The sequence below is a fragment of the Anarhichas minor genome, unplaced genomic scaffold (assembly GCF_050575085.1).
Source record: "Anarhichas minor isolate MPS153535 unplaced genomic scaffold, ASM5057508v1 ptg000087l, whole genome shotgun sequence".
Classification (NCBI taxonomy): domain Eukaryota; kingdom Metazoa; phylum Chordata; class Actinopteri; order Perciformes; family Anarhichadidae; genus Anarhichas; species Anarhichas minor.
The window spans coordinates 3271499-3294148 of record NW_027466533.1 but is presented as its reverse complement, the minus strand read 5'-3'; the positions used below and the strand labels follow the sequence as shown (position 1 = coordinate 3294148).

The following is a 22650-nucleotide window of genomic DNA, read 5'->3' as shown; positions in this document are numbered from 1 at the left end:
CAAACTTGGTGTGACTAATAATGTGTTAGCAAATGACTGGCTGACATTATTTAGCGTCATTCCTTTTGAGGTTTCTGTTCGGGCGCCCGTTGAACACATATGTCCAGTATTCACTTACCTCTGGTTTGATAAGAGAAAAGACTCCCAAACTAAATGTTCCACTTTCTTCACCAGTAATTGGTCCTTTTTAGCTCTCTGCTTTGTGGCGCGTGACAGGTCGGTGACGGGTCAGTTAGCTCGAGCTCCTGTCTTGGAGGCGGTATGCCTACGTGTTTAAGTGACATCACCTTTCGGTTATTTGATGCCGTGTTAATATTTAATGCACCTTGAAAGTCACAATGAAATAACTAAACATACCTCATAGATAAATTCATACATTAACTGCTTTTGGTGAGTAATTCCCCCTGGTCTAAAGACTACATTACTTCATATGTCTCCACCAATCCGCTGAATATCCATTCGAAGCAGCATAAACAAATAATACAGCGAATACTTTGTTTGGTGATTGTAACTTTCATCATCGCTTCAACTTAACATGTCAGGATGGCCGAGCGGTCTAAGGCGCTGCGTTCAGGTCGCAGTCTCCCCTGGAGGCGTGGGTTCGAATCCCACTTCTGACAATAATTTTAGGCGCATCACTGTCCCAGAATGAGTACTCTGTGTAGCGGTGAGAATTTCTCATCTGTCACTACGATATATTCCCACAGGTGTTTCTACATACTGCTCATATTTGGACTAAGTTTGTGTCCTTCTAGTGTTCGAGCAAGATCTCCTTCACTCCCATGTTGGACCTGTTCAGGCGTGATAACTTACACCTTTATTATTCTTATTAACTCATGTCGTTTGATGATTTTACAGCTCCACCTACCTTCAACTAGAGCAGAGTTCTAAACAGCCAGAATAAGAGAAAACATCCGTTTGTGTGTGCCAGGCCCTTAACGCATATTCATTTCCTACTCGTACCCATAACATTTCTATAATAATAATAATAATAATAATAACAACAAAGTGTTATTTTTCTTGGTTTTATTGCAACAATAGTGCCAAAAATTGCACAGTTTGCCCATTTAGAATGACAGATAAAAATGTGAGAAATATAAAAACATCAAAGCAATCAATTTTGACACAATAATGCTTAAACCTGAGGAGAAAATATTCTTCCACACCAGAGCCTCTCAAGAAAATACAAATAAAAGAAAACAACCCCTCAGGTATGGTACATTTTCTCTTCTTTCACCTGACGGCCTGTTACAGAATATTAGCAAAGGTCGGAGGACTAGTTATTTCTGCACAAGGACCAGCCACCAGCCAGGAGGTTACAGGTTTTAAAGTCACTCTAGGCAGAAGCAGAATAAAGAAAAAGTGATAGGGTTACCAGACTTTAAAGCACTTAAAAACAGTAGTAACATTTGAAATCATGTTTACTTCCATATCACCACATAGACCGTGGGAAAAAAGGTGATATTTAATGGCATTCTTTATTACTTGGTAAAGAAAATAATAGTGAATACAAACAACCAATGTGACAACACCCATGTTTGTTAATGGATTTTATAGTTTCATAGAGTTCAGTGTTGGTTAGCATGTCATACTGTGGTGTTGCACAACAGTTTACCTTAATACAAGATCTGTGTGCTGGAACATGCTGATCCAACATTGGAATAAACTCCCTAAAATCAAACACTTGATTCTAAAAAGGAGTTTGGTCTGACTGAGCAACTCCTTTTCAGTAAGTTGAACTGAGAGCCGACTTTGTTTTCAGCTTAACTTTAGGCAGAATGGATGTTTACAGGGATCAATCCAAGTGAGCGGAGCAGGTGATGGATTGATTTCTTAAGTGTGCTTTGATTCAAATGCTAATAAAGCTTTGGGGAAAAAGTACACTCACACAAAGAAGGGAGAACTTTGTCTGACATCTGTCTGTAGGATATTTGATGTTTTGATTAAATTATATGCTGCAGAATGTACATTTGATTGATAATAAAAATTAGATATTAAAACATGGTCTGCGGTATCACCTACTGTACTATCAAGACAGGAAAGTTATTGGACAATATGCTTCACTTTACTTCATTTCCAACAACTTCATCTTTTTGTACGCCCAGACACATTGTAATAAAGATAATTCAAATAAAAAAAACTGACAAAGTTAAAGTGGAGAAATCATGTATTGTTCCTGTAAAGATCCCTTTGACACAAATGAACAGACTATATATGGACACACTTGTCACAGCTGCACTCCAATAAGAGAGCAACAGGAGCGCCGTTTGTTTTACCGGTTATAAAAACGGCAGTATTTAAAATTGAGTGCTTATGAAATGTAGACTTTGATTCCTGGTATTAATTTATTCCAACTGTAAAAGTTTTAACCTGATTCTGGAAGTATTCAAGGAGCTGATTTTCTGCCCTACTCTAAAATGTGAGACAAAAACACAAAATGTAACCTCATTTTAAAACCGCTAATATTAGAAAACATAAGTTTCTCTGAGGAAATGTCACATTTGCTTTTTGTTTTCCCCCTAAGGGATGACTTTTCCAGTTTGGAAAGAAAACCCCTCATGTGTAAATCTGGAACTAAGACATGATCACAGTGAACACCGATAAAAGTCACATTTATATTCATATAAAAAACACAGCTCTCATCTTTACTAATTTCTTCTACAAAGAAGTGTATGCCACCAATTCACAACGAGGCAGACGATGTGCATCTCAAAGCACTAAGACGGCACCAAACGGACGAGTGCACGACAAAGCGGATCACTTACACCACTAGTACTTGTATTAAACTCACACGCCCGTGGAGACATTCGGTGCGGGTACATTCACATTGGGGAACAGCAGCTGTGTCTTTGCAGAGCACGCTGACGTACATGATTGTGTGCTTACTGGAGGGGCGAGAGCGATTGGTCCCCAATGAACTCATCTTCAGGATTTTAAGAAAGTGAAATCAGACCACAGCGTTGCGGAAACGTTTCTGTGAGTAGACGCATTCACACAGAACCAGAGGAGTACACTTACATTCACCGTGGGCCTTTATCACTTAGCAGAGACAGTGCTGCTGGGCAGGTATGAAGCAGACGCACACAGGAGGAAGCAGAAAGGCACAGCAGCTGCTGCACTGACATGAGGGGGCGTGAGCAACAGCACGAGGACCAGGAGGAGGCAAAGCAATAAGACACCATTTTCAACACAGAGAGGCATCAAGTACAAAAAGATAAAAAGTGAAATGAAACTCTGGTCCAGCTGTGGTATCGCCCGTCATGTCGCAGACATACTGTAAGTCGCTAGTTGCGTGTCATACATTTGTTTTATTATTTTAAATCTTTCTGAATCACGTTTTGTGAAAAACGTAAAAGGTAAGTTATGAAACAACAGTTAACCGGCTTGTAAAAGTCATTGGCTGCCAGAACATCAATAGAAAGGTGAGGCCTACGTGGCAAAACACACACCACCTCACAGGAAACAGTTCATCACAGCAACCATGATGATGCTGTGAAGCAGTTGTGGCAACAAAAATCCAAAAGCTTCAAGATATTGAATATTACATCCTCTTCTTATAACAGCTGGCATTAAAAGGAGAAGTCTGGGGATTTTCTGTTTCTCTTTCTGTCAACAATTCCCATTAGAAGACCAAAACTAACAACTGATTCTACTAATATGCATTTCCTACGTATCTAAAGCCTCATATATCTATGTGTATTACTCCACAGCTGGAAATAGTCCCCAACAATTTCACTATTTACTCCTGTTTAAGTAACGTTTACTAAAAACTACAGTGCCCAGCTGTTTTTGGACTTTACTGAGCATTTTTTTGTTTTGTTTTTTGCAACGTCATCAGTAGGAAGCAATGGGCTCGGGGCTGAGTATTGAGATGAAATACCACACCGTTGGCTTTTGTTGACAAGAAAAATATGGACCCTAACCCTATTTAAAGCAAAAGAAAAGAAAAAGTAAGACATACGGTGGTATCCTTGGTCCGAAGTATTCACCTGTACACCTGCCATTAGGATCAGTGCCTTAATAACCAGTAACCATGAAATACAAGACACTTATTAACCGATACTGCAGCAGTTAAAACATCTTCCGTTCAAAGCTTGAAGTTGCCGTTTGAAGCTCCAATCATACTGTGGATCTGCTGCAGTACTAAACAGACATCCCATAATCCTCCACTGAACATAAATCCCAGGCTTAGGGAAAGTAAGTAATCTGCTTTTTGAACCTCGCTAGCCCGACGCTTCACCAAGAGCAACGTATAGCTTCTGCTGCATTGTATCAAATCACCAGTGAGCACATTATGATTGTAGTCATTAGGAAACCTCAGGGACTCACTTTGTCATGTGCCTGTGTGTCCATCACATAGAACAACTCAATGAATATGCATGAGCTGTCCCATCCCCTGATGCTAATTTGTCCGTTTAGCATATTTATCTCCCATTGAGTGATGGCTTTTAACCAGTCAATACCTGTGCAGTACCACCAATTCAGCACCAGTCATTGGGGGGGGGGGGGGGGGGGGGGGGTCGCTGGATCAAGCACTGTGGCGGGGGCCCATTAAGTATTCAGTTAATTGTGATATTTTTAAACTGATCAACAGAAAAATACTCTGTTTCAGTAAAAACAAATCCAACTTTTCATGTTGTTCAGATTTTGTAAACCTGGATATGTAAAATATAAAATCTAACAACCCGATTGTTACATGAACACGAGGACACTAGTGTAAACCCACTCAGACTGCTTCCACAGGTCCTCTGCTATTAACTTGACGGGTGTTAATACTTTTGCAATCAAATATTTTGTCAATTCAGAATGAGCTGTAGATGTTTGTTTTTACTTTGGTCTGTTCCAGTTGATCAGCTTCATTACATTTACTCTAATTCAATGCTGTACATGATACACCATGAATAAATGTGTGTGTGTGTGGGGGGGGGGGGGTTAATTGACGGTAGCTTTAAACCGAACAGCAGAGTGAGAACAGTAACTCTGTTAAAGAGAAACTGTGGAATTGTAATGATAGAGGCAGTGCTGTGACAATACACAGCGTCATGAATTTATCAAGAGAACTCTGAGTTGGACTGGTTTCGATGGAGAGACGAGGTTTTTGCACACGCACATCATAGGAATTTCAGAACGATCTAAAATCCTTATTTGCTCTCTACCCTTCAGTTCTTGGCTCATTTCTTACAAGCGTGAAAATAAATCACTATCATTTCTGACCAGAAGACTATTAGGCGCTTACTTTAGACACGCCCTTAGCCTGCTGCTCTTTTAACAGTCGCTCTCTTAGTGAGAGAAGGAAAGAGTGACCCGAAGGTAGGGCTGTACCCAACATTTTGTTTTTGTTACATTCAAACGTTTTAGAATAAAGCTTCAATTGCTTGTCCTCATATTTTATGACATCACCTTAAAAAAAGAGAAAAATAAAAAGTTGTTATTGTGGTTGTATAAATATAATTATGGTGCTGTTAGATTGCTGCTAGGCCCCCCCAATAATACTGGTGCTTTGTGTGCAGCAAGAGAGCAAACCGTTTTTCTGACGGCCGCGAAAATGTTCTTGAAAGGCTGAACACCAACAAATATGGACTGAAGCAGAAGATTTGTGTTGAAATGATGACATCTATCTTTTTTTCAAGAAACTTTGACGTATGGACTTTACAACGCTCTGAGTTATTGGAAATGTTCAGATGGCACGAGTCAGAAACAATCACACGCAGCCACCACTGGCATCTAATTATACAAATAGCATATATATATTTAAAATAATATTAGCGGAGCCTAATCTTTACAACCGTGCAGACATACCGGGTTTAAACAGAATCGATAGTCGTGCAAAAAAAACAAGAGAATGCATTTGAATGTTAACTTAAATTCAAATGTGAACGGTATGTGTGAAGCTTCCAACTATTCGGTGCAGCCCTACATGAAGGCGAAGCGTCACGTAGAAAAACAACTTAAATAAACAAGACACAGATTTATGTGCCACCCCAAAGTGAACACAGCTTGCAGCCTGGCCACCCCTTTCCAAATGTGTTTGGCTACACCACTGTATTTTAGAGAACGTGGAGTAGATGATAACTGTCCTCTCCTGAAAAATGCATAACAGATTAAAGCCTTCACATGCACTACAGCCTTGTCCGGTGCAAACCTTTAATTCGCTGCCTTGGTCATTGTTCTGTATCAAAAAGGTGAATATGGGAGAAAGTGTAAACATGATAACTTTGGATTTTTCTCGTGGAGCGAATGTGTGACACTGCCACTGGTTTTGTGTCAGTGCTTCGGCAGTCAAAGGTAACCCTAACACACAGCTAGAAGTCATCTCTAAGCAGTAGGCAGTGAAGGAGTTTACAGCGCAGTGACCGCAGTGAACAACGCCACTGTAGACGCTGGAAACAACAAGAAGAGCACATTTTAACAGTGACACCCTGTTAATAACCTCTAGTATCAGTAGCTTCACTGGTTGTGGAGTTGTTGCTCCTTGAAGGCAGAGCTATAGATATACAGAGTAAGGCAAACTTGGTTTCAGGTCAATCCTTCAGAGCCATATTCACACCAAATGGTCCAAGGCCATTACATCCTCTCATTCGAAAACATAGTGTAATTGCCAAGGAGCTTTTAGTGCCAACATCGAGCGCACAGTTCCCCAAGCTATGTATGTCTATGGCTCTGCTCCACGGCAGCGAGATAGAGCGCGTCTTCCTGGAACAAAACGGTCTGGAGCAGCTTCAGCGAGTCGGGCTGCAATTTAGAGAAAGGCTTGTTATGGTAGGGATGTGGACTGAAACGGGACGGGTACCGTCAGAGCAGGCAACACAGGGCCAGAGGGACGAGTGTCGCCAACAGGAAGTAGGTGACTCTGTAGAGGTGGAGTGGAGAGAAGGTCACCATGGCGATGGACAAGGGGAGGGGGAGGCAGGCCGTCAGAGGCAGGAGTTTACTGAAAGAGACGGGTTAGGGTTAAGGGGGTGCTGCAGCAGAACTCCCCTCAACTCTGACAGGATAACAAATGGAATAGGGAACGTGTGTGTGTGTGTGTGTGTGTTGGTGACAAAGTGCTCTTACCTGTTGCTGAGTATTACAGTGTTGCAGTTAATAAGCAGGATGTACACAATGATTAGAGGCACGCTGCATGGCCAACAAGGGTCAGGATCCAGCTGGGTGGAATACCTGCAGAGGATCACAACCAACACCCATTACTTTTACCCATGTACACCTCCGCACCTTATTTATCAAACACAGAGTATTACTTTATGTATAACAGCAGACATTTGCCATATTGTCATAAAACGTTACAGGAAAAATAGTAATAACACTGTAAAGGCGGGAAGGTCTCTGTTTTCTGTTACGATCATTAAAAAGCAAAAGCAGCATGTGTAGACTTTCAGTAGCTAGCATAGCGTAGAAGTGCTAACACTAGTAAATGATGGGCTAACGTACTCTACTTATGTTAGCTCACAGGTTTTTACATAGAAACGTTCATCTCCTTCCAAGCTCTCTGAGCAACGAGTATCACTATTACACAACGTTTAACTACGACAAGCTGAAAGAAAATCTGAAACTATTGCATGAGAGTCTGTGGAGCAGAGCCAGATAGTGTCAGACCCTGGTCGGAGCTGGCTGATGCTACGCTGTGATTGGCCAGTCTGCGTTCAAGGGGCGGGACTTAGCGAATTACAAATCCGTCTGCTACATCAGCACCAGGGACAGCGCCATGGATTTGTCAATACAAAGCACAATTAGGCTACAGAGTTTTCAGAGCCATGGATTCCGACAGCTTCAAAACGTTGCTCTGATGTCCACAGAGGACAAAAATGTCCATGTAAAAAAAACTGCAATGAAGTTATATATCAATATTATTTTCAACTCTCAATGAGTTAAAGCTTTTAACCAACTTCAGTCCTGATCATAACTACCAAATATGCATTCATTCTCACAATCTTGACCCATTAAATGCCAGTTTTTTACATAATGCCTAATAATTCATTATTTTCTGTATAATTAATGGTAGGATGATTTTGGGTTATGTCAATCATTAGCAACAACATTGATTTTGATGCATTTTTATTCTGTCTTTAACCTTAACTCCTACGTGTTACCGTAAAGGAAAAAAATGTCCCCCGTCTAAATCTGCTATAAATGTATTAAATATTAATATTATTTGTTATACTTTTTCATGAATAACTTCAGTCCTGATCCTAATAACCAAATATGTATTCCTTTTCAGATTCAATGATTATTAAAAAAAAATTGATACACTTATATTGCATGTATGAGACAATGACTCAGTCTGGTAGGAAATAGTTTTGAATTTTGAAGCCAGTGCTGGCAATTGAAAGTAATGGCTGTAGATCAACAGTTGTGGTTTTAATGGGGACATGTTTGTCCTTAAAGCGTTTTTACTCGCGAGTAGCGCAAGCCTCCGTGGATGGTGCACGAGCTCCGAACATGTACGGAGGCTGATTGCATGGAAGTCTATGAAGTCTATGAGAAAATGACTACTTCTCACTTGATATATTACCTCAGTAGACATTGTAAACATGAGTTTATGGTCTCAATCTCTAGTTTCAAGTCTTCTTTAATACAGCATGATGTTCATTTAGTACATTATGGTCCATTCAGAGTAAAATAGACCATAAAGCAGAGTTTGTTTTAGGGCGGAGCTACCTTGTGATTGGCATCTCTATGTTACTCCTCCGCCATCCAAATCCGGTCACTTCCGTTCATTGGTTGCAAAAAAAAAAAAAAAAGCCAAGATGGCGACGGCCAAAATGCCGAACTTGCAGCTTCAAAATGGCAGTCCACGAACCAATGGGTGATGTCACGACAACTACGTCCATTTCTTATATACACACTATGGGTGTACCTGGGCAAAAGCCATAAATCAACCTCCACAATGCCGAAGGGGGATTGTAATTATCTGTAAACTCATATCTCATATTCATGAACTGTATTTCCTTTGTACAAGCCCAGTAAAGAAACAGCTCAATTGTCACATGCATTAGAAAGAAACAAAGGTTTAACATCCTGTAAACAATTTGATTTGGCTGCAAAATAACTTACTCAAATTAAGACTTTTAACACCTCCGGTTTCTAAAGCATTTAAAAATGAAAGGCCTTCGTTGTATAATCCCCAGACATGTAAACAGTGCTTTTATCAGTGAACTATTTGTGACAGTGAGTTACAAAATGTCAGAGGTGCATGACCAAGCGTCGGCTATGATTACGTCGTTTTCTGGCGCTCACGCCAGAGTATAAACTAAAACCAAAATTGAATTAAAGACTAATTATAGGATTGGAGGTTCAACATCAAAAATTTAAAATAAAACCTCACACCCTTCCACAATGTATGCCATATGTATTAACACAGCCAAAATGATCAAACTAATTTTAAATTAAAATCAAAAGTCAAAAATGTCCAGAGTGAGGCACAGATACAACACACTTCCTAATAAACACAGCCGTGGGTGTCTTGCTCAATGACACCCTCGTGCTCTCCTTCCGTTTTCATACTGTACCTCAGGTTGCGGGTCCAGTGGAGGAGTGACGGGGCGATGAGCATGACGGGTAGCGTGAAGAGGGCCGATAGGCAGAGGTGGAGCTGCAAGTCGTCCCTCACCTCCTGCAGAGCACACTCAGACAGCAGGGGGGCGCCATTGCATTCTTTAGACTTGCTCAGGGATTCTGCATTGACTGTGCCGTTCTCGGCTTCTCTTTGCTTCCGGGGTGCCTGGAAAGATGGCGGAAAAACTTGATTTATATCCAACTGTAATTTGAAAAGAATGAAATTGTAATATTGTAACAGATTCTGAAACCCTGGCTCTGCATTCAAATCACAAGCAACCCCAATACCATCAAACTGACCCCCTGTTGCTGGCTGATGAGATTGGAGCAATACAGTTCAACGTGGAAATCTTACCAGATTCAACATGTGACTCAAGGACCTTTCTGTCATCTGGAGCCTCAGTAACTGAAAATGCAAACAAAGATGGATGGATGTCGAGAAGGGGATAAACAGAGTCTCTGGTTTGATTTTTGATGCTACTCCGTTAAAGACTGGGAAGGGCTTCATCTGTATGTCCATGTGCTAAGACTCACCCTGTAAAGGTGGAGCAGAAAGGCAGCAAAGATCGCCAACGCCCCACAGAACACTCCTCCCATAACAGTCAGACTCAGAGCAACGAGGAGCTGGGTCCAGAGTCGCAGGGTGCCACAGTCTCTAGAGACAGATGGTCTGCATAGAAAAGGAGGTTTACAGTTAAAACATTGTATGAGACACTTAAGAATGGATGTGTTAATATATATTCACAGAGCCTGGAGACAACCCTGTTATAGATTCAAATCCCATACCTCCATGTTTAAATGTCCAGCCATACCTGTGGAGTGGAGCTATTATTAGCGAGATCAGTCGCATGATGAGACGAAGCAGGGTGCTGCCCCAGTACGCCACGGCTGCCCCCAAGATGTACAGTAGAGGGGACAGCAGGAGGGGCCATTCTTCAACTGATGCGACACCCTCAGGAGATCCACCATCAGGGTGGGTTGGGGGGAGGGCATCCATAGCAGGGAGGTAAAGAAATGACCAGACCTCTTGAAACCAGCTGCAGCTGAGGGGAGGAAGGAGGAGTAAAATGTTTTTGAGAATATTCAGGTATCTTAATAAAACATTTGATATTGTGTTATTTTTGTCTAAAAGGTCCAGATTGATTGCTCTCATTAACTTCAACATCAATCTTACAAAGCCTACCCAAGTAAGATGTGCAGAATATACACAGGCAGATTGACTTTATGAGGCTGCAGGCCCTTGGCCACCACCTGGCTCATGTCTGCAGCTCGCCTTGACTTCAGGATGGTGGACAGCTGCCCGCCACAGGCCTGGAGCAGGGTCACAGCTGTGTACACCGGCACCATGGGACCACAGAACCTCAGTATCTGTCAGATAAGAGAGAGCAGGTCAGAAGAACAATACACGTAGGACTGTTTTCATTTAAGCAAAAATTAAAACAGAAAAGACAAGAAATGTGTACCTGTCCCAGCACCCTGGGTAATGAAGTCCTCACTGACACCTGAGGTTAAGGTAAACACATATTTGAATTAATGTCATACTTTAAACTCCTTTTTGATGATAAAAACCATGTTTGTCATGATGAATCGTCAACAGGTTGTGGCTCTGAGGAGCAGTACCTTATATTGGCAGTTGGGGGCAGTGTGGAGCTGAAGGAGGACACCTGAGGCGTTGTCTGGACGACTTGTGTGGAGCATCCCTGAGATCTCAGTCACTGACGGCACACTGGCAGACAGATCACATCAAGTCAAGACAGAAACCGTGAATATGACACGTAAAGCTGCCAGAACAAGAAAGAACAGACAGTTACATAACTGACCTGGCTGTAGTTAAAGAGTCCTCTCGAAACCACGGCACATGTATTCTGTACACGTTGGGCAGTCTTTCTGCAGACAGACATGCGATGGTCATCGTTACATTTCAACATGTGCACATGTGTCTTCTGTGGAAGCCAAAACATCTCTGATCTCAATAGTTTTCTCTCCTGTGTGTAGGACTTGTCACAGTGGAAACAATGGTTTTGCCAGGATCATCTTTCTGAGATGATTTCTTTATTTCATCTGTGAAAATAAATTTTATATATATATATATATATATATATATATATATATATATATATATATATATATATATATATATATATATATATATATATATATATATATATATATATATATATATATATATATATATATATATATATATATATATATTTACAATTTGTTTTTCACCTTTCAAAACCTGTTTGACTTGTTTTCACAGATGAAAAAAAAAGAAAAGTCCTGCAAAACCGTTTTTTGTCCTTGTTTTAAGCACAGGACAGAAAACTATTTCGATCAGACGTAGAAAACAGAAGACCAGAATTTGTTTTTCTCACTTGCCTCTCAGGGCTTCCGTAGCCTGCTTGTGTATCACATGACAAACTTACCTTTAGTTACTTTACACTGGCTTGTAACACTAATTCTGAAAGCCTGATAGACCTGAAGACACAGACGTGTTCACAGTTTAGTTACACAGTAGGGACAGAGATACTGAGTTGAGCCAGCGCCTAATGAAACAATGAAAGCTACCTGGTCAAAGTGTTGCAGCTTGATGGTGTGAAGAAGTCCAGAGGAGTTGACCGAAACATCGCTGACTGTCAAACCTAGAAAACCCAACAGTTACTGAAAAGGAACGTGTCTTTAACAGAATCCACATCACCAGTAACACTACTCACCGGAGGACAGAACATGTGGCACTGGGACAGACAGAGTCTGCGATTCTTGTCTCTGCCACTCGCATTCCACTGTGAACTGTGGACAAAACAAATGTAATGTAATTTGTATAAATTAAAATGAGTGATAATTCAAGATAAGGGTGTTGTTCTATGGTGATAAACGGTAATTGCCCGTGTGTTTTAGGATCTCAGGAAGTTTCAGCGTTTTTGTTTGTTCAGCAATATTTAACGTCAACATGCAGGGCTAGCAGAGAGCAGAAGAAACTTCACACAAGTTGAAGAGTGAGTCTCCTGCGTTAGCTCCGCCTACTCTCTCTGGCGGACCAACCACTTGTGTGTGATGGAAACATGTCACCAACTGTGTGTGTTAGCATGCTGTCGTTAGCATTCAGCTCAAAGCCCAGCTGTGCAGAGGTACATCCTCACAGAGCCACTAGCAAGGCGGTTGACTCGTATGTCCCGTTACTGTGTCTTCTCTTCCAGCAGTCCAGCAAGATAGACAGACAAAGAACAGAGAGAGAAGCATCCCATCTTCAGAGAGAACAGAGTCGTTTACAATGTACCTGCTTGCCGTTGAGGTTGGAGGCCGAAACAACCAGGTGAGTAACTGAAGACAAGTCACTGAGACTCAGAATCAGGATCTGAGGAGGATCACAGACAGTTATGAGCAACCGACAGCAGCTCAGACTGGACTGCACGCTGTCTCAGAGGAGGATTACCTTGTAGGGGGGCAGTAGCTCAGTTCCCATGGACAGATCCACCGCCTGCACACTGGAAAATTCAAAGAGCACAAATGAAGAGAAATAGAAATACATTCATCATCTACTGTAATACAACAACAAAAGACATACAGCATATTCGGGACCGTCAGAAAAACTAAGATGTGCATGGAGGATACACCATTATCATATTCTTACCACGAAGAACCGTTCTTGTGCACGCAGCTGTACACCCAGCTAGTCATCTCCTGTCGAACATCAACAAATCAGAATTGAACTTTGACAAAAGTATAGATTACTTTGGTTTATACCAGGGGTGTCCAAACTTTTTTCAAAGAGGGCCAGATTTGATAATGTGAAAATGCCCAAGGGCCAACAGTCCCTGCTGACATTATTTTAAACAATACAAGTAGCCTTGTAGATAAAACGGGGATGAATTTATATCATTGTATAAAGAGAGTGACATGAGAAGATCAATCTCATGTCTGTAAGTTAAATCAGCTATAATCACTATTTTAAAGTGATTAGTGACTCGTCTAAAACATTTAAAAAAGGAATAACTTCAATAGAATCATTCTATACACTGTAGCTTCTTTACATTCTATTAGAATGTAAAGAAGTTACATTCTGATACAATGTAACTTCTTTACATTCTATTAGAATGTAAAGAAGTTACATTGTTGCCTTTTCTTTTCTTCCCACAAGAACGTAATTTTGTCAGGTTGATAAACAAAATGTCACTTTACTTCCTGACATTGTTATTTTACCACAAGGGTGTCCAAACATTTTTCAAAGAGGGCCAGATTTGATAATGTGAAAATGCCCAAGGGTCAACAGTCCCTGCTGACATTATTTTAAACAATACAAGTATCCTATACATACATTGTTATTTCATAATCATTTTATTTTCAATGACAGCAAATAGCAATGTAACCAAATGTAAGCATTCATGTATGAACACATCGCAACAACTATTCTGCCTTTCTTTCACATCTTGAAAGTCAGATAACACAAAGAACAAGCCATCTAAAAGCTAATTACATAGAAACCGATCAATATTCTCACCTCAAGACAATCTTAAATATGACTTAGTGAGGGTAATGAAAAGTTGTCTCACATTTAAGTTCAACACACATGAAACAGGCTAACGAAAAAAAATCAAGTTAGTATCTGATGATAGCTCTTCAGTGTTACGAGCCAGGCAAACATTAGCAAACTCTGTCTTCTTCTCGGGGCAAATGTTTTCTGCTATTTTCACAACAGTCTTTGATAAACTTTGTCATGTTTGTCATGTTTAGCAATTCCCATGGCCACTTGGTAGCTTACTTTGATGATGTTTTCATGTGAAAAGGACCGCAGCTGTGTGGCCAAGTTATCTTGGAGTTGCTTCACTTTTCTAGCTCGGTCGCTCTCTGATAGCTTGTTGTAGCATTAGCATGTTTGGTCTCGTAGTGTCTCTTTACATTATAATCCTTAAACAAGGCAACAGTCTCATGACTAATTAGCAGACACAGTTGTTTCGGTTTTCGGTGAAAAAAATATTGCGATCTCCACCTCTCCTGGAAGCGGCGGCCCTCATTAACGACTTTCCTTTTTTTTTTTTACTTGCCGTAACATGACAGGTCAAGGGTCAGAGCCAATTTCAAACAGCCAGACAGTTACAGAGTGGTGCTGCCACCATGAGGTAAAAAGAGGAATTGCATGTTGAATTTGTATGATTTATTCATTCCGTTTTGACTGTGCTGGCGGGCCATAAATAATGCATTTTAAGACAGAATGTGCGGGCCATATAAAATCTGACCTCGGGCCGTGATTGGCCCGCGGGCCGGACTTTGGACATGCCTGATTTATACTTTACTGAATATGTGGCTTTTGTACTTCAATCGTTCATATACAGTACATTCATCTCTATGAATCACTGAACCACGAAAGCCCCAAAATTCTGGTGATCCATTTTCTGATTGTGATCTAAATAGTTTACTCTCATGTGTTAATGACTTAAGAACAGGTGGAAATGCACTTTACCAGGGTCATCTTCACTTTTGGTGAGGAAAACGGTTTTTCCAGCATCATCTATCTATGTTACTTTTTTTCATCTGAGAAAACAGGAGGCAGATGAAATACTAATTTAAAAAAGTTAAAGTTTGGGGTGAACTGTTCTTAAATGGACAGTTCACCCCAAAATCTAAAGCAGGAACTATTTCCTTTCAACCATAGTTTCTACATGAAACTGCCCACAACATGGTCTGCGGATTTTCTTCAGTAGCCAGGTCATGATTTCTGGAGAGACATTGCTGTCGAGTATTTTAATGGATTATTTTGCTGTCGAGTATTTTAATGGATTATTTTGTGACTTCGAGCACCACAAGTAGAACGCCATCTAGTCCCATTATTGTGGAGAAGAGACAGACATCTCTACGGCCGATATCTCCAACACTTGGCTGCTCACTCCAAATCAATGGAGATTGACAAATAGCGCTCCAAGGAAGAGGAAAGATATGCATATTTGATTTTTAGGTGAACTGTCCCTTTAAGTCATGGACATGGGAGAAAAACAAACAGACATGGAAAATGGATCACCAGAAAGAGTTTTTATCTCACTTCCATCTCTGGGCTTCTGTACTAAACAAATGAAAGATATGGGTGGCGATTGGGTGGTCTAGCACTTGGCTATTGACATGGAGCTTTGTAGGTTTTAGCTCAAACCCAAATGGACGATCTGCACAACGGTGCTGAAAACTCACCAGGTTGTTGCTCCGGCAGTAGAAATGGCTGTAGGCTTTCCTGCGACTCGACAGGGCAAACAGGAAGTATTTGACCTGTCCTTCCTGTGGACAGAGAGCAACACTGAAGACGTGGCAAATAGTTTTCTGTCTGTATCACGGCTTTGTTTTCTTAAATATGTAAATGACCCATTTAATATATTGGTGCAGAGTCTGGTACCTTTGGTGTGCTGTAAGCCAGACGCAGTGTGTTCACTTCACTCCATGCTTCAGGAAAATCTGGGAAAGGGGAAAAGAACAGGACACAGGTACGAGTGGTTCCTTAATAGTGTCACTCAATCAAAACTGCATTCATTCGCTTTAAAGAGTCAGTGAAACTCCAAATATAATACAGTACAATGAATACACATGTGGAGGTATGGCTTTAAAAGCACATGGACAGGAAGCCCAATGAAAGCTACTCGCACAGTGTCTCTGTTTATTCCAGCCTCTCCATGGGTAAGTGTTTCTCTCTAACCTAAGATGGAGATGGAGGTGTCTTGAGTTTCTCCCAGCATCCTGACAGGGTGTCTGATGAAGTGATGGTTTAGCACAGCCATTTTCTTCTCTGGGTTTACTGTGAACTAATAACAACACACTGGTTAGCTTAGAAACAGATGGCATGTGCTTGCGACGCAAACCTTATCTGAGATGTAATACTTCACGGGCTTACAACTCGTCTGTCTGCTGTGACAACATCCCTCCATTTTTCGCCACAAAGTATTTTTTCACAGACGCATTCATTTGAAAATGCGTTTGTTGTTCTGACCTGTCTGGTTTCAGGATCGATGAGGTCAAAGAATGCCCTGACAGTAGCGAGGACCAGCTCTTTGCACCTGGAACACAAAGACATATACACTGCATATTAATAATCTGCATTATATTTAAATGTAGCTCGAAAGAAATACACAGTCTGCCATGTCATGCCATGTCTTTTACCAAACGATGGACAGATGGTCAGTGGACACCCAAGTCCTGGGAACTGCAGTGGCCTTGAGAAAAAACAAGAAGACATTGAAACAAAAAGCAAAGAGCAGTGCAGGATCAAACACTGAGCTCTTTTGCTTCAAGTAGTTCCAGGAATTACAAACTCGAAAAAACTACTTATTTTTCTTTACCTTTTAGGTAAAGCTCCTCATTTCTTAAAAACGTTCCAGGGTTCTTGGAAAAGTTCCACTAAATAAATTCCCTAAACAATACTTACCACTAGGGACAACTTATTGGGGTCTCCTGGGGTACAAGGCAGGGATGTCAGGCCGGAGCGGACCTGGTAGTCACGATAACCGCCCCCCACAGACAGAACTGTGACGTTCCTGAGCTTTTTCGCCTGGTTCACCCACTTCTGTCTCACTGCAGAGTAGAAATCTACATAAAGCACAGAGACAGAAGACAAAAGAAGAGGGATCGTGGGAGTTATTGCAGTCAGCTTATTCAGTCAAATTATCCGCAGAGGTCTCCTCTCCAAAACAAACGGACACACTGACATTTCAGGTTAAAAGTCTGTGTTTCTTTGTCCCTGCTCAGCACACACAGGACGTCCTGGAGGGGCTGCGAGCCGAGCTACCGCTAACTTTAGCTCAGCTTGTTTTTCTGATAACTTAAGATCCTTCATCCGGTTGAAATATATAGTTAAAAACCACAAAGATCTTAAACGTGTATCGTAAAGATGTGGCTTAAAAATAAATAAAAAGTCCATTCACCAGAGCGTCTGGCTTGTTGGGAACATCAGCAATCATGTAACTACAAAGCTAAACAACATACATAACATAGGTCTAGTCGATTTTAGACGTTTTAAAGCAGAAGAGTTACCTATTATAACTAAGTTAAGTCATCTGAATTCAAAGTTGACGTTACAGCTATGAGCTTGAAAAGTACGAAGAAGTCTCGGACACATCTCGGAGCACAAAGTGTCGATGTACCATTTGGGAGACCAGCATGAGAGTTCTCCTTACCCAGCAGGTACGGGTCCAGGGCCAGCACCGGAGCCAGGTGGGGGGAGGCCTGGGTGATGATGAGGCTGACCAGATTGGTGTTGAAGCGGGGCAAAGTGAAGAGCGCCCGGGCCACCACTCCTCCCATGGAGTGACCAACAAGCACCACACTCTGAGGCGGAGTCTTCAGGTGCTGGAGAGCAGGAAAAATAGAAAACGGATTAGTTAGAAACTTAACCCACTTATAATAACATTAGGGTTATATGATTACCAGATAGTAGAGTTACAAAATAAAAGGAACGCGAGTTGATAAACGTATGAATATTTTCTACTGACGATGCATTCTGATTGCACTCGTTACCATTGGCTATAATTAGCTATTGTTGCCATGTCAGCTTCTTTACTAAAGCAAGACGTACAAGTCAGAGAGATTAATTATATGCCTTAAAGTTTAAATGTAGCAGCTGACGAAATGCGATATGTATCTAGAACCCTGTCCGACCTTGTAGAGCCTCAGGATGGCCTTAATGCTCTCATGCAGGAAGTGGGTCTGCCGGAGCAGACTGCCGCCGTACAGGGCCACCAGCTCCTCGTTGAAGTCCACGGTGAACACGTTGAAGTGGAGACCGCCCTCCATGTTCTCGGCCTTCCTCAAGGCCACCGAGCCCAGGGAGCGAGCTGGGTGAGGAGAAGAAGACATTTTGATGGCGTGTGTTTTCTACAGACAGCATCGAGCACAAAATGTTTAGTAACATCTTACACATGTGAGGGTCAAAGCTGGGCCCACTATAATCCCCACCACATAAGCTCAGCATTGATGCTGCACTAATTATTTATATATTATTATTTTAAAATGTATTTATATATAGCTCTTATATGCTAATTATTTTTGTAACTATTTTGAATTATTGATTAGAGTCATCACGTCTTGAGCTTCTTCGGATCCTCGGGGCGACTGTTGGTGACCTAAAAAGAAAACGCTCTCCTTAATGCTAAAATAAAAAAGCTCATTCAATTTACAGAGTCGGCACCATATTCCTGTAGGGAAGAGCCTTAAAACCACCTGCTCTGATTGGACACTGGTACCTCATCGAGCTGTTGTAACTTGGGAAGCCTGTCGAACACCAGCTGTTAAAAATACACCGGATGGAGGAGTTTTAACGTGAGCCAAGAAACAGCTGAAGAACAGAGAGCTTGGACCACCATCACAAACACCACAGTGTAACAGCACGATGGGTTTGTATTCACATTGAAGGAAGGCGCGGGTGTTCTCCTCCTACACACAACTGATAGATAGAACGGGGGGGCGGCAGCATCTTAGAAAGGATTTGTATCACTTAGAGCTTTACTGAGTTATGAGTACGAGTACAGTCTATATCAACAAAAGGGTCCAGGTTTGATTCCCCAAGTATTTACATATGCAATTGAACTGGAACTATAAAATAGAATACAATGTGTTACTGTACGTCTGTGGCACTCAGACCCAAGCACACATGTTCCTACTGAGGGCATAATGGATCACAAATAAGATTGTTTTTAAAAGGCTGTGTCATTTTCTGAAACAGCTGAGCTCTGTAGTTTTTAGCAAACGTTACATGAACAGGAGTCATTTGTGTTTCTACAGGGACTACTTTCAGCAGAGGATTAACACAAATGTGGTGCTTTACTGAGTGTTTATGGCAGCAGGACGGTGCATGTGGGATTTACTCAAAATAAACTACAGAGTGGCTCATTGATGTGCTTTTAATAGTTTTTGGTCAACTATGGAGCTCAATGGCGCAGAGGAGGAAGATATATCAGGCTTTGGATACATGCACAGTAATGATGTCACCCGGTGCAACAGTGCGGCTCACTGATGTGGCTTTACCAGACTGTATAGAAGAAGTGGATTGGTTTGTGGACTGAGCTTTTGAAGAACCAAGGTCTGTGTTTTGGCCGTCACTATCTTGAATTTTTGCAACCAGTGAACGGAAGTGACCATATGAGGAGTATGGAGGAGTGACGTAGAGACGCTGTTTACGGCTCTGGCAGCGGTAGTGACCTGTCAATCACAAGGTAGCCCCGCCCTACATAATATCCTGCTTTATGGTCTGTTTGACTCTAAATGGACCATAATTTACGAAATGAACATCATGCTGTATTGAAGAAGACTTGAAACTAGAGATTGAGACCATAAACTCATGTTTACAATGTTTACTGAGGGAATAAATCAAGAGAGAAGTAGAGTCATTTTCTCATAAACTTCTATACAACCAGAGGAGTCGCCCCCTGGTGGTCAGTAGAGAGAATGCACGTTTTAAGAAACTTCCTCATGGTCTTCACTTTTCAGAACCAGAGGTTGCTGCCTGGGTTTTAATAGGTTAATAGTAATATTGTCACCAACCTCATCCTTTAATTGACAAGTACAATTGGAATAATTAAGTATCTAGCTCTGGGTGTACATGTCCTTAAAAATGACACAAGAACCGTATCACAAAAAAAAAACGTTTAATGTGAAGTCCAGCACAGCGTACACAAAACTAACTTGATTTCTGTGATGTGATCTGTGAAGGTAAAGCTCTCACATCCACTGCCTTAAAAAAACTGAAAGCTTCTGTGAAAAATTGTGCAGAACAATCCAGTCTGCCTGCAGGTAGATCAGGTCAGGTCGAGACTAATCCACAAAAAGCATGAAGCCACACGTCCTCAAACAACCTCAGCACATCCACTTGTTGAATAAAAATCCACCTCCACCCTCTTGTGCCGTTGCTGTCCAAAGCTGAAACGCACAACTACCACTTGCCTTGTTTGCTCCCGTTGCTTAAACCTAAACTATCAGCATGCACTTACCTTGTTTGTGGCTGCCTGCGTTTCCAGGCAGGAAGAGCACAGGGGCCCCGGTGAGTTTGAGAGCGCGGGTCTCCTGGGCGTACAGACCCTCTCCATAGAGGTAGAGGCCGTACGCTGGGTACAGTCTGGCCACCCGGCGAGGCAGAGCCACACGCTGTGAAGCCAACACCCAACACAGACACCGGGTTAGGAGGTGAAGTCCCACGGTCACATCATTCTTCAGACAGTTCATTAAACCTTTGTGTCACACTTGTAAAGGCATCAGGTGACACAACAGCAGTGTGTTCATCTTACTCTCCAGCTGGGTGACAACACCTCCCTCCCTCGCTGTGCACCTCACCTGCAATATTCTAAAAACCTGCGCTTAATTCTGGCTTCATGTGAGATATAATGAGAAGTTACATTCATGGTATACTTGACCCCTTGTATGTACTAGAGGTGTCCGGACTTTGTTACAGTACATCGTTCGGTACATGTGAGGACTAAACCTGGGGCTGGGCCATATTGGTTTTGGCTGAAACGATTAGTTCGTTAATCTAGCGGTCGATGAGGAGAAAATTAATGTGCAGCAATTTCGATTATTTACAAATCATTTAAATATTTTTGAAAGCCAAATTGCCCAAAAAATATTTTTCTGGATGCGAGTGCTTACTGCTTTTATCCAGTATTTATTACTGCAAAATGAGTATTTTGAGGTGTTGGACATCAACTTGGGGCGTGTGAAAGTATGATGGACATATTAAAAGCAGACCAGACAATATTACAATAACCACAATAACCATGGTTTGACACACTGATATGTCAGCAACATCAAATCTTTGGCTTTCACCTCAGACTTCAGGAACATTTACTGAATAATTATGGATTTTCTCATCTGCCCTGTGTCTTCATCACAGGCTCTGCTAGCATTAAGGTAGCCCTGATTCAAGAGCCCATGTCCTTTAACCACATGCACTAAGATAAAGATATGTTTCTGGTCTTTATATTCTCCCTAACAAAACAAAACAAAGCATAGACTCATGTGTGAAGTAAGGTCGATGCCCATATTGTGCATCGCCCGCAGCTGTGCTCCACTTCTGGCCAGATGAACACATTAGTGAGCATAAAGCAGAGGAGGGCGACCGACATTGCATGACTAATGTAAGCTAACGTTAACTTCAGCTGTCCGTGTCTTTAAAGAAACCTGCTCATCAGCTGAGGGGACTCAAGGATCAGCAGTTGATGTTAGCAGATCATTTGGGCTAATCTTATCAGAGTACTGAACACACACACACACACACACACACACACACACACACACACACACACACACACACACACACACACACACACACACACACACACACACACACACACACACACACACACACACACACACACACACAGGTGTGTTAAGAAGCCATTGAGGAAATACATGAGCTGAGAGGCAACAACACAACCCGACACCCACCGGTACCAGCTGTCGGCTAACGTTAGCAGGATTCAGGAAATAACTAGTTAGCTTAAAAGACGCTCGACAGGGATGAGTGATATTATCTGTTCAGCCTGAAACACTTTCTGTTCGCGGTGTTGAAGTGAACGAGCCATTTAACGTTAGCAAGATGCTGGAGCTTTGTTTTTGTTTGAGCATTTATGCTCGAAAGCGCGCTACAACGTAACTAGCTAGTTTGTGGTTGACGTATGTTATGAGGCGTTAAGTGGAATAATGAGCCGGGCTACTCACCCGGTACTCCGGGTATTCAAACATATAGGTCATGCTGCATCTGTTCTCCTCGAAGCCAGTCAGCAACTCTCGCAGGCCAACCGCTAGAAGCCCCAGAGCAAACCCGTAAAAGGCCACAGTGGCGAGTTTCATGGTTCAACTGTGACTCTGGGTTTTTAGATATCACAGGTGTTCAACTCTGTGTTCGTTCTCATTCTGCGACTCCTCGCAGTAGTAAGACACCACACGGGCTGTCATCCTCACCGGCTCAACCCGCACAACAGGAACCACATAGTACACGAACGGTAGTGATTGGCACGGTTTTCGGCCAATGGGAGGAGAGCACTTGAGAAAATACACCAATGGGAGAGCAGATAGCGAGTGACACATTAGAAGCTTGACTTGTTTTCTTCTCTAGTTTTCTTTCATGCTATT

At 41.8% G+C, this 22650-nt stretch overlaps 1 protein-coding gene across 1 annotated transcript; it reads right to left on the bottom strand.

Annotated features, from left to right (window-relative positions):
* Positions 1–1011: 1011 nt before the first annotated feature.
* On the bottom strand, positions 1012–22504 carry pgap1 (post-GPI attachment to proteins inositol deacylase 1). Its single transcript, XM_076081949.1, has 26 exons — positions 22237–22504; positions 20514–20667; positions 18187–18362; positions 17706–17877; positions 16958–17118; positions 16693–16745; positions 16523–16589; positions 16232–16337; positions 15935–15993; positions 15736–15819; positions 13190–13239; positions 12992–13043; positions 12836–12913; positions 12273–12348; positions 12127–12200; positions 11985–12036; positions 11376–11442; positions 11176–11281; positions 11019–11057; positions 10739–10923; positions 10368–10598; positions 10090–10225; positions 9911–9961; positions 9510–9721; positions 7057–7161; positions 1012–6931 (listed from the first exon to the last, which is right to left on the bottom strand). Exons 1-26 carry the CDS (start codon positions 22366–22368, stop codon positions 6793–6795), a joined length of 2817 nt encoding a protein of 938 aa, XP_075938064.1. The 5' UTR covers positions 22369–22504; the 3' UTR covers positions 1012–6792.
* Between the last annotated feature and the right edge of the window lie 146 nt (positions 22505–22650).

Coding starts and splice junctions, on each gene's coding strand:
- pgap1 (XM_076081949.1), bottom strand. CDS start 22,368: ATGAAACTCGCCACTGTGGCCTTTTACGGGTTTGCTCTGGGGCTTCTA. Junction 12,037..12,126: donor AGCTGCAACACTTTGACCAG/GTAGCTTTCATT, acceptor CTGTGTCTTCAG/GTCTATCAGGCTTTCAGAAT. Junction 7,162..9,509: donor CACTGGACCCGCAACCTGAG/GTACAGTATGAA, acceptor GATCCTCTGCAG/GTATTCCACCCAGCTGGATC.